This window comes from Bidens hawaiensis, unplaced genomic scaffold (genome assembly GCF_021521415.1).
Source record: "Bidens hawaiensis isolate Kalapana, Puna unplaced genomic scaffold, B.hawaiensis_p1.1 tig00009659_1, whole genome shotgun sequence".
NCBI lineage: Eukaryota > Viridiplantae > Streptophyta > Magnoliopsida > Asterales > Asteraceae > Bidens > Bidens hawaiensis.
Genome location: NW_027491724.1, coordinates 314,242 through 327,138, shown reverse-complemented (window position 1 = coordinate 327,138; position 12,897 = coordinate 314,242). Strand labels below are relative to the sequence as shown.

Here is a 12,897-nt window from a genome sequence, read left to right as displayed (position 1 = left end):
CCATCGCGCTACGTGACGGTCCCCAAAACTTTGCCTATAAAAGGGGGCAACGGGTTTGAAGCCCATTCATCCCACATTCACCATCACAAACACATACTTAGCCTTGGGGAACGTGCCAGGTTGCTGTGAAGTTCCAAGGTCCAGTTTTCTCGTGAAACGTGCAAGAAACGAAGCTCTAACATTCCGTTTGTCACACCCCGACCAAGACGGAAACGTCGGGGCGCAACCGATTGTTCATCGCACACGACACTATTAAGTGACAATATTTAATCAACTCATTTAAATTCATAAAAACACAAAGAGTCACATAACTTGTTCATACAATAACCGAATTCAAATCATAATAATATATTGTTCGTTTTGCTAATATCCTAATAGTCTTGATAACGTTTTTTCTTCAAGTCCTCGAGTCAACCTAAAGTCAAACCTGTAACATTGCATAAATAGAATTTGTCAACACAAAGGTTGGTGAGCAATTTCATAGTTTTTGAACAATAGATATATAATATGAAATTTCCACAACTTGTATACCAAACAATAAATAATAGCAACAATTTAGATAAATGAAATCGTTAATAAGAATACATTAACGACACCTTTCTATAAGGGGATTCCAAATATACTCGGATTTTGTATGAAATCATTAATAAGAATACATTAACGACACCTTTCTATAAGGGGATGCCAAATATACTCGGATTTTGTGAATCAACCATTCAAAAGCGGTAAACACATTAGCACTTAAGCATATAAGCATATAATACCAAATCGAGCATTTATTTAAGTAAAGTATAAAATAAAGTTTGTGGTTTAAGACTCAAGTATAAATCATTTGGATTTGAATAAGTTTGCAATGTCACCCCAAAAACATAAAAGACTGAAAACGGGGGATGAAAGTACTCACGTTCAAGTAATAAACTTGAAAGATTTGATGATTTGGAGATTAACCGGAACGATGAGTTTAACGAACGAAGCCTAAAGGAGAAGAAGTCTTGTATTAGAAAAGTTGTCTTGGAAGTTTTTACACGAAAATAAATGATAAGAAATGTAAACAATTTAAAGTTTAAGGTTTAAAATGTAAATATTTAAGAAATTATAATAATAGTCCTTTAAAAATGTAAGTTTGCTCGAAACCGGGTTAAAATATCTAGCCCTTAATTTTACTCAACCTATGTTAAGTAATAAGGTGGGTAAAAATGCAAGAAAGCAAGTCCCTTTATAATATAGATACTAAAACGGGTTTTAACGAGTGTTCGGGTGGTCGGTTCGGGTCTTGGTGACTTGACCAAACCCAAAGTCAACTTTCCCAAAATAATAAATGTATGAGATAACTCAATAAATCTTAAAGAGACTTAACCAAGTATGTAGTTCTATTGTTTTAGAACTAACAACGCCCGTCAAGCGAGTGTTTGGTTTAATCGGTCCAAACTTTGTTATAAGATCAAGTTGGATTCAACATTCCGAGTACTTTGTGAAAATAATTAAAATCAGTTTATAAAGTATTTTTAAAGAAATATATAAGCTTTAATGGTTAAAAACACACTTGTGTGTGTTAAGCGAGTAAACTTGGTTTAGTTCGGTTTTGTTCAGTTTTTATCTTGGAATAAGGCCAAGAATGGTTACCACATGTCCAAACATCATAGAACTTATAAAATAATTTATAAATAATAATACCAAAGTTTTACATACAAAAAGTCAACAACAAAGTCTTTAAACGAAAGTTCGGTTTCCGGTTCGGATCTTGTTTCGGGATAAGACCGAGGTTAGATTTTACAAACCCATAACCATGGAACTAATTAAAATGATTTTAGAAACTCAAATCTTACATAAAACATGTTTATACAACTATTTAAACAAACTAGTAAACAAGAGTTCGGCTTCCGGGTTGGAGCTATTTACGGAATAACCGAGGCTAATCTCTACAAACCCATAACCATGGAACTCAAAATGTAAAATAGAACTAAGATGAGCAGAAGTTAAACAAGTATAACAAGTTTGACGGTTAGATACAGAAAATATATGTAATCAAGGACTACTACGAGTCCTCCATGTAGCTTTGTCTTATGGGCCGGACACTTAACCGACCGAGATCGAAGAAATGCCCACCGAAGGTACAAAGGGTGCTATTATATATATGTTGTATAACAATCTTCAAGTATAAATAAATGTTAACAAGTTGATTATAATGTAAGACTATGGTCAATTTGACTTTGGAAAGTCAAACTGCCAAAAAAATATGAAGAACACCTTTGAATGCTTGAGAATTTGAAGAGAAAGAGATGAATGAGCAGGGATTAATGAAAGGGATAGGGGTGTATATATAGGGTGGGTTGGAAGGGTCAAGCATGGGGTGTGATATCAAGGTTTGCATGCAAGAGGGGTCAAGACAAGTCACAAAACAACAAAAAAAAGATGGGGCTGCTGGTCTGCACGTCGGTTCGCGTCCGGAAGTTCGTTTTTGATGTATCTTGAGCGTTTTAAGTCCGTTTTCGAATCCGTAAAAGGGGTTTTTCAAATTAGAAAAGCGAGAATGTTTTAGTAACATAAAATCCAATATTTTATATATTTGAAATGTTCGGGATATAAATCGGGTCGGTTTACAACATAAAAACAAATACAAAATAAATACAATTTGACCCGAAATCGAGGGATGTCACACCGTTGATCAGGATAAGCGAGTTAGAAGCCAAGTTCCGCCAATCTAACAATCACTCTGCCTTAGTACTAGTATCCCGAGCATTCACTAAGGTAGGATCTAAGTTAAGCAATTTCAATCATATTATAGATAGCTTAGACTCAGTCAAGGCTATGGCCTTTAACCTTGAAAGTATTTTCAAATGCATTCACAAATAGTTTTTGATAAACATTACTTCTATAAGAGTAATGTTATACAAAATTATATTTTGACGGGCATGCAGTAACTGGAAGGGGGATATCATTAGTAAACTTTTCTTGCCTAAGGTAAGTAATTTGTACAAATCCCAATCAACCGCGGGACCCGTTTACTTACCTGGAGAAGTTTACCAACATGATAGACTCTATTAGACCAAAGCATGCTATATCAAACGTCACACAAAAACAATCATGATTTCAAACATTCACAAACCTAATCAAGGTTAAAAACCAGACTTTAAGTCTGTAGTCTAAACAAGAAAACACCATCAAGGTGATCATTCAAACCTATTTGTTTATAGGTTAAAAATCATTCACAATCAAACAAGTTTTTCATCAATCACACCGACGATACATGTGAATACGTTAAACCTTTATAAACAGTCAAACATATTATACTCTGTAAGATAAACTGGTTGTTTGTCTTATAGAGTCGGTCAAACATTTGCATGAGATTACGTGATCTCTAAAACATTGTAATACAAAGTAGAGAATAAAAACAACTCAGACCAAATACACATGTGTCTGGATCCAAACATAACCGTTAAGCCTATACAGTCAAAGGCTACGTGGCCGCAGGCTAATGTTCATATATAGTTTCTCCGGTATGGGCTACGTGGCTCAGAGACTTGTGTGTGTGTAGGGCAATGTTACAAATACCAGGGATAACAATATATCTGCTGAGCTTGTCAAGAAAACTATATTTGTATTTTGATTGTTATTTAAACGCTTTTAGAGTCATAACGATTCACCAGCACACAACTGACGTATTTTATTCCCCTTTGCAGGTAACTAAGTCCTGATAAATAGATGCAAGGATTAGAGTCATCAGGAGATAGAGGCTCGCAGATCAAAATGGCTCAATTTTTGAATATTATAATCGTTGTAATATGAAAACAATATTTTGTAAAACACTAACTTGGGTATTTAATTCCCAAGTAATTTTTCCAATGTAAATTAATATTTTATTAAACCTTTAAGTCTTCCGCTAAAATTAACCCATAAACTCTTATACATTTACAAAACAGGTACCAACTATTGGTCACACTCCTGAGCCCTAAGTTGGAGTGTGACAAGAAAAGCCATGGGTGTTTTTGGTATTGGACCAGAACCTAAAATACATTTTCTTGACTTAGACCTTAACATAGATGGAGTTTTGCTAGAAGAGAAAAGAGTATTTTTGTTTATTTGAATGCAAGTTAAGTAAAAAAAAGTAATAAGAATGACTTTTTGTTTAAAAAATACTGGTTAATCTTTAAGACAGTGTTTGGTATGAAGTAACGATAGACAGAATGGAATGTAACATTCCAAATGAATGAAATAAAACAAGTTTGGTTGCCATTCATCTAGGGAATGAATCATTCCAAGGAATGCAATTCCTTCTATATATATAATATTTTTGATTCCTTAGTAAAAGGTGGTTTTTATTTCATTCCTTCATGAAATGGAATGAAAAATGATCAACAATTATTATTATTATTATTATTATTATATCATCATTATTATTTTATTATAGTATAACTATTATTAAATTATAACAATTATTATATTTTTATTATTATATCGTATTATCTTATTACCGTTTCATTTATTGACAAAAATATTATGTGTGTATAGTTTACTATTTAATAAAATAATATATAGAGTTATGATTCATTTCATTCCTGTGTGATAACCAAACAAGACAATGAAATGATAATAATTCATTTCATTTCTTTGTCCATTTCATTTCTTTGCCAATTTCATTCCTTCGTTCATTCCATTACCTAATACCAAACACACAAGATTTAAGACCTATGTGAGTACAAAATAAGCATTTATAAAAATCTTCATAGAAAACTCCACAAATAATAATAAATATGATGTGATTACCATCATAAAAAAGCATAAATAATCAAAAGAAAATTAGTAGAATCAAATTGACCCCTACGCCCTCCAAATGTTAACTTGACCCCTTCCAGACCAAACGGCCAAAACTTAACGCTTAGCCGCGAAATCTATTTCTATTCTGCACCCCCCCCCCCCCCCCTCCCTCACTTATAAGTTGCATAATTCTCAGTACTCCAAATCATCACTACCGCAGATGAGTGTGGGGCTGGCGGAGGATGACTCAAAGATCCAAATACATGCATCTTCCAGATGACATTCACTGGGAAATGCTTGATAAATCCAAGTTTTTCTTCCTTGGTGCTGCTATGTTTTCTGGTGTTTCAAGCATGTTATATCCAATGGCCGTGTTGAAAACAAGACAACAAGTCTGTGTAACACATACACCGTGCTTTAAGATGGCGGTTTCGGTTCTTAGACATGAAGGCTTCAAAGGTTTATATAGAGGATATGGGACTTCTTTGATGGGCACCATTCCGGCTAGAGCTCTTTACATGGGAGCTCTAGAAATGACCAAGAGCAATCTTGGTTGTACCACCGCTGCCATCGCGAATGCTGCGGCTGGATTAAGTGCAGCCGTAGCTTCGCAGTTGGTGTGGACGCCGGTTGATGTGGTTAGTCAGAGATTAATGGTCCAAGGTGGAAAAGGTAGTTCGGTTTTTGCTGTCAGTTCGTGTCTTAAAGTGTTTAACATGTTAGAGACGACGCGATTAACACAAGTATCAAACATGAAAATGACTCTTTTAACAACATGACAGTTATGGTTTTATGTATCAAGAAAAGAAATAATGTACTCGAGCGTCTTAATTTCAATTATTTTTTAAAATGTATAAAATTGCATAATGCACTTTTTTTGCTAAACAGGTCTTATCGTGTCTAAATAGAAGCTCTAGCTCGACCATTTTCATCACAAATCATCCTATTACCATACCAAACACTTTTAATTGAGTCTAAGCGAATGTTTTGAAGTCCTAAAGCAAGAACAGGTGAAGCAAAGTGGTTTTTATCAAAGTTATAGTACTAGCAAGTTTCCAGTCATTACCAGGTCGTATATACGTCGGCTAAGCCGACTTCTCTTCTTTTAGCCTATAAGAAGACCCGCTAACTAAGTGTTTTGTAGGCTAAATTTAGCCCACTTATGACACATATCAACTCCCGGTTGGTCCAAATGCGTGTGACCATTCATTATTTTTAGTCACAGAGAGCCGCCTAAGGCAATGCTAGCTAGTCCGGCGTGTCTGACTTTCTTATTAAAGTGAGAATGATTAAAAACATGTAGGCTAAAATTTAACATACTTCAAACACGAGTAGTCATAGTAAAATAAAGATACAACTGTAGCATATATCATAAATATGCACATGACAAAGTTCGCCTAAATCAATACCATAACCTAAATGCATCTATAAAGGCCAGACTTCATCCATCAAGTTTTGTGACCGTTGGCGGAGGGCAAACAATTTCTAGGTGGAATGTTAAAACCATAACTAATCTCATGTTCAACAAAATGTCCCCTTAATTTAAGCACAACGGGGCCATAAATTCATACAAATATCTTAAAAGGGCAAGTTTAAAACAGCTAGACTTAGGATAGATCGATATCAACTACAGGGGAAGCTCGATGCACCTTCAGCAACTTACTAGCAAACTCCAACTTTCCATCCAAAGTAATTGTACTGAAACAGTGGGGACGTATAACAATCTTTTTTAGGAAAGGGGAACGCACAAGTAAATACTTTAAGAAACATAATTCATTCTCTGAGCCTTTCGAATATTCAAATATCACACTTCGAAGCTGCAGCAGCCCCGTTTTATTGTAGTCAGCCCGTGGAGGCCCACCGTTATGCTGCAAGAATAACCAACTAGTATTCAAATGCAAAACTATATATAATATTATATTATATTATAAAGCAAGCATTATTATGCATACCCGTGTAGATGTTGTGATTTCAAGAGTCTGCAGATTCGGGAAACTCCTAATCAATTCAAAGGCACATGATAACTTCATACCATCTTCTAAACATACTCTTGATAATTTAAGAGCCTTGAGGCTGGGAAAGGCGGGAGAAAACCTCTTGTTAACGCCATCTTCTATCAACTACAAGAAAAGCAATTTAGATTATGAAAGTATTATTATTTATCATATTATGATAAAAAAAATATGAGAAACATAATTAAACTTGAAGTAGGGATGCAAACAAGCCGAACTGCTCGTGATCGATAAAAATCTCGAAACGAGCCGAGCTTTTTCGAGCTCGGCCTAAGCTCGTTTAATTACCAAGCTCGAGCCTTGTATGGGAAGCTCGTTTAGGCTCGTCGAGCCTTAATGAACCTGGTTTATTTTTAAGTTTACCCTTTTAGGGCACTTGTGTGTTAAGTTAACACTTCACAGCCGAGTTCGAGCCAAGCTTTGGCTTGTTTAAGGTACTAAACGAGCTCGAGCTGAACTTAGGCTAGTTTAAGTTTTTTTTCTCAAAATGTATAAAAATAATTAAAAAATGTATATAATAAGCAAGCTGAGCCCGAGCTTGAACAAACAACTCATGAGCTGAGCTCGAGTTTTAGAAAAAGAGCTCGAAACAGCCGAGCTCGAGCTCTAGCTCAAGCCCTCATAAGTCAAAACAAGGCTCGTCTCGTTTACACCCTACTTGAAAGACACAACTTAGAATTACCTTGCAGTTTTGAAAATCCAACTCTAGCTCTTGAAGTTTTGGAAGAGAATCTAGAAGCTCAAAGACCGTACTGCAACTTTGAAAACTCATCATAGTGTCACGATCACACAACGGTAAAGATATAGATAATATTCTGATATTTTCAAGTTTTGCTATCCAAACTGCTTTTAATATGCTTGTTGAAATCAATATCTCAAGTGAGGGACAGCAAGTAATAAACTCCCCAATGTCACTTTTAAATCGAACCAGACGCAGCTCTAAGCTCAATAGGTTTGGAAAACCTTGAAAAGTAGGTGGATGATTGAGGCAACAATTATAAAGTTTCAAATGTTTCAACTCTAAACAAGAGAAAAGATGGCTAGGCATCTTAAGTTGGTGAGGACCCTCGTTACAAATGGTGAGATCTTTAACTCCTTTTTCCGACAAGAACAGAATCCAATGTGCAATATCTGCATCATCCAGTTGGTGGAATATGCATAGGGAAAACTTTGTTATTGCGCCTTTAATATGAAGAAGAAGCTTGTTTATAACTCTCCCAAACTTACTACTGTCGCCATTTCTTTCCATTAAACAAAAATAGAACCTCTCATCAAACACGAGTTGGCTAAGCAAAGTCCACTTAAACCTCCATTTCTTTTCAAGGTTTGCAGTCCTGACTGCATCTTGTAATGGCAACCGATCAAGAATATTAGTTACCACATTATCGGGCATACGGCTAATGAAATCTTGTGGTGCTTTGCGTGTCCCGTGAATCACTTCCATTATTATTTTGACAAGAAAAAATTACAGATATTGTTGGATCATAAAACACAAAACAAAGAGATTTAAACTTCAATTTACAAAGTCATAAGCATACAAGTTGAGATGATCTAATTACAAACTCTAGTCAGGGTTGTTCAAAATGCTCGCTTGATATGGCTCGGATTGAAACTGAGTCGAGCCGGCTTGACTAGGTTAGAAAGCAAGCTAAGCTTGGTTCGGTTCGTAATGGTTCCATTTATTTTGCTTTTAAACTATTTTATTTTTACATATGTACGATAAAATATTAGGGCCAAATCGAGTGAGCAGTTACGTCTTGTTAGTTAAAATGCAACGGGTTTATTGCCTCGCAGATCTTGTTTGTACTTGTTACAAGCCAAACAGAATAACTCAACCCAAGAGACTAGTCTGATGAGTGAGGGAACCCATTTGGGGTATAAAGCCCACATCCGATATGGGACAAGTCCCATACCTTGCAATGGTTTCAATCCATAAAAATAGACCCCCCCCCCTTCTTAAGGATCAACGTCCTCGTTGGTCACGGCCACGTTGGTCACAGCTGGCTCACTCCAGGCCACCACTCTGAGTCCTCGTTGGTCACGGCTGGCTTCCTCCAGGCCACCACTCCGTGGGCCACCACTCCAAGGTTGACTTTTATGCCAATGTCACAACTCACAAGCCAAACAGAAGAACTCAACCCAAAAGACTAGTTTAATGAATGAGGGAACCCATTTGGCTTATAAACCCCACATCAATTGCCCATACAACCGATGTGGGACAAATCCCATACCTTAATGGTTTCAGTCCTTAACAGTACTTTGTAAAGGTATGAAGGGTCAGAACGTTACACTATCAGATCCTGTTTGAACTTGTTATAGGTTTTCAGCCAATTATACATTATTTTTTCACTTATTTGGTATTCAGTTAAACTAGTTTATATCCGTCGAACTCGTTATGAACTTATTTTGTATTTGCTTAAAACTTATTAATATTATTTTAAACTGAGCCAAATCAAACCGAGCCGAGCCGAACCGCCGTAGAAGAGTTGATTAGCATAATATAATTTCCCCTAATAATTCAACATAAAAACAAACCCTAGTTTTATATACCAACCCTCACCTACTACTAGCAAACAGTATCAAACGTTAATGAACAGAAGCAAACGATGATATAAATATAAATTCTAACCTTCAAAGTCGAAATTTGAACTCCAGCGGACAACAAAAGCAGACGAGAGTAAAGAATAAGTTGTTGGTTGGTTGGTTGGTTGGTTGGTGTCCGTATTTTTAAATGAGTTTTACCATATCCTTTTTAGTATTTTAAAATTTCTTAACGGAGCGGTACATGCGTAACCAGTATCGGTACATGCGTAACCAGTATCAACACGTGCATAACCAGCATCATAACGCGGATAGCCGACATTGAGACACCGCGAGTATGACCGACCACTTTTTTAAAACTAAAATATCACTAGCTTAATCGTATTAAACATATTCTACTCGTATAAGTGACCAAACTTTTTGTTAAAAAAGGAAAAGGCTAAAAATAAAAAATCCAATCTGACAAACCATATTCTACTTATATAATAAAATTCCAGCCATTTTAAACCCATACTGTTCCTATACATGTTTACGGCTCATATAGGTGTTACAAGCTAAAATATGACACATTACATCTATATAAACGTTATCATAAATAAATAATAATACTATAACTTTCGTATAACTTTATATATAAACTTGATAACATATAAAATATAAATAATATTTTTAATTGCATATCTTAAATACAAAATGTTAAGAAAAAATGGAATTAATAATAAAAAAGTTTCGGGTTTTTATTTCGGGTATACAGTTCGGGTAAACGGGTATGTTTTTTCGGGTAATCAGGCCGGGTATCACCAAATCCCATGCCCGGCCCGTACCCGCAAAAAAATTTCAAAACTAATCCCATACCCGGCCCAATACCCGACGGGCTTCGGGTATACCCGTCCCGAATCGGGTTTCGGGTATACCCGTCGGGTTCGGGTTATTTTGCCATCCCTATTTGTAATCAATTAGTTATATTTTGTCAAAATTCGATAGAAACCCGATGGGTTTTGGGCCGGATATACCAAATGGGTATTTTGACAAAACCCGATTGGAAACCCAAAACCCGGTGGGAAAACACGAAACCCGACGGGTAATTACCCGATTAAAACCCAACGGGGTTTGAGACGGGTTTGGGACAAGTTTTCATAAATGGGTATGGGTTTGGGAATGGCTAAACCCGACTCATTACCATCCCTAGAATAAGTCAACAAATGTGTGATAACCGTTGCCTTATTAAAATGTGTGTGCTATAAATGTTTAAACTTCTCATCACCCTAGCAGGTTGTGTTACCACGATTTCATTATATTTTAATTTCATGTATTTATACCTCAATTTCATGTATTTATATCTTCATTTCATTTATTTATGCATTCATAATTATTTCCAAGCAACAATTTAGCCCAAGTTTGATTTTGATTATTATGTGAACCGAAACGGTATCTGACTGGTTAATTCGTATGAGGCTAGTAACCGAACCGAATCGAACAATGCATACCCTAGTTTTACTTTATTCACCTGTCACTCGAACATTAAACCTCTCCCTTTTTACCATTCCTATAACATATGCTTTAAAAGTTGTTAATTTAATATTTACTCTCTAAAATTATTCTAAAAAATCGTTTATAATCAATACCTATAAGAACAAGGATCGAAAACGAGGCACCCACGTTAAAATCCAATGTCTTAGTCACTCCATCATTTTCTAGTTTGTTAGAGGGCACACTCCAATTTTATAAGATGTGTACATCATAATTTATATATAATGTTATATACTACTTATATTATAATTTGAAAACTTGGAGATCCCTTGCAACACCCATCTTTAATCGACTGGTTAGTGCATTACGTGGGTTCAATTGAACGATCGCAAAACTCAAACTGAAGTGTACGGCTCATGATTCAGGTTCTAAAATCAAATTAATTTGATGATTCCGGTTCTAAAATCAAATTAATTTGATGAAGATGCCGAGCGATTTTGATGGAATTTGGGAAACAATTTGATGGAAGTTATTATTAAATTTGATGAAGATGCCGAGCGATTTTATCTGTGAAGGGTGAAGAATCAATTTCTTATTATTTATGACTATGCCACCGCTCAAATTTCAATTTTTGTTTAGTTCACACGTTTAGTACACTTTTTTACTTTGTATGATAACTTTCTCCGATTAATATATATAGTTATGAAAAAAAATACATATTATATAAAGTTATAATAATAAATAGTAAACGGGGTTAGCTCGAGCTTGAAAAACCTGGGTTTGCACCCCTAGTTTGGAGAAGAAAAATAAACATTGGTTTTAATTAGGAGGGGCAAAACAAACGCAAATGAGTTGTTTTGGGTCAATTTGGATAACTTTTAAAATTGAAATGGGCTATGATAGATTAAAAGAATTTTTTAAAAAGGTCAAGATGGGCTGGGAAATGCTAGTGACTTTTGGTTATGGGTTTGTTTATGGGTTAGAATGGACTAAATTAAACAACCTCCGTCCAATTTTATTTCAAACAAAACCTAGGAAACCAAATTGAAACTGAGAAATCGAAACCAAAAACATCGAAACCGAAAAGAAAAAAACAAAAATGAACCGAAAAAAATCAAACCTGAACCGAGGCAAAACCGATTTTTTTTTGTTTTTTAATGAACGAGGACGGCGGGAGAAACATTTTTGCTATTTTACTTTTTGTGTTTTTGATTTATATATTGAGTTATTAATGTTTTAAATATTTTTTTTAGGGATTTTTGAAACCATTTGTATTTTAACCTTTACTTGGTTCAAAATGTGTTAACTTTACCCATCTTGACTCATACTCATCCAAAACCGAGAAATCGTAAACGAACAAAAACCGAATAGATACCGAAACGAAAAAAAAAGAAAACTGAATCTAAACCGAGACAAAACCGAGGTTTTTTTATGAACGAGGACGACGGGGGAAACGTATTAGTTATTTTACTTTTGTGTTTTTGATTTATATTTTGAGTTATTAATTTTTTTAATATTTTTTGATGGGTATTTGAATCCCTTCGTATTTTAACCTTTACTTGGGTCAAGATGGATTAACTTTATCCATGTTGACCAATATCCATCCTAACCTTATATTTTAAAAATCTATTCTGACCCAAACCCATTCTAACCCATCATTCAAATCCAACCCAGCCCATTTATATCACCATCTCTAGACTTTTAATAAATAGACGTTTTGTTATACCCAATCAACTTAACGAAACGACATATTTTACACCAAAAATAAATATGAATAATTGACCGCAAAAAGACCATATAATAAAGATAGATAAATACAAGTTTCAGTAGATGTGGATGAAATTGATATTGAGAAATAATGCATCAATCCCAACAATCTTTTTGTCAGCCGGAAGAGATACCACCGGGAACTCAATTCCATTCCGCCGGCTTTCTTTCAAGGTTAGAATATTATTAATGTTAATATTAATATTATTGTTACTTTAATCTTTCATTCTAACTAGTTGAAAGTCACAATATTTTTACTAAAATCCTTAGGTTTATGAAACTAGGGTTTGTATACAAGCCCTGGCCTAAATATAAGCCCGTTTAATATACGAGCCCGAGCTTCACTTATCAA

General features: G+C 35.0%; 2 protein-coding genes across 2 annotated transcripts; one reads left to right on the top strand and one right to left on the bottom strand.

Annotated features, from left to right (window-relative positions):
* Window positions 1-4,997: 4,997 nt before the first annotated feature.
* LOC143533255 (uncharacterized) lies at window positions 4,998-5,534 on the top strand. Its single transcript, XM_077028095.1, has one exon. It carries the CDS (start codon window positions 4,998-5,000, stop codon window positions 5,532-5,534), a length of 537 nt encoding a protein of 178 aa, XP_076884210.1.
* Window positions 5,535-6,362: 828 nt separating this feature from the next.
* On the bottom strand, window positions 6,363-8,211 carry LOC143533254 (F-box/FBD/LRR-repeat protein At1g13570-like). Its single transcript, XM_077028094.1, has 3 exons — window positions 7,450-8,211; window positions 6,703-6,875; window positions 6,363-6,624 (listed from the first exon to the last, which is right to left on the bottom strand). The coding sequence occupies exons 1-3, from the start codon at window positions 8,209-8,211 to the stop codon at window positions 6,363-6,365; spliced, it is 1,197 nt and encodes a 398-aa protein (XP_076884209.1).
* Window positions 8,212-12,897: the final 4,686 nt, after the last annotated feature.

Excerpts from the sequence above, each read along its gene's own strand:
- LOC143533255 (XM_077028095.1), top strand. The coding sequence starts at position 4,998 with ATGACTCAAAGATCCAAATACATGCATCTTCCAGATGACATTCACTGG.
- LOC143533254 (XM_077028094.1), bottom strand. The coding sequence starts at position 8,211 with ATGGAAGTGATTCACGGGACACGCAAAGCACCACAAGATTTCATTAGC. Across the intron at positions 6,876-7,449 it reads TGGATTTTCAAAACTGCAAG|TTGATAGAAGATGGCGTTAA; the intron begins GTAATTCTAAGT and ends CTTTTCTTGTAG. Across the intron at positions 6,625-6,702 it reads ACAACATCTACACGGGTATG|GCATAACGGTGGGCCTCCAC; the intron begins CATAATAATGCT and ends GTTATTCTTGCA.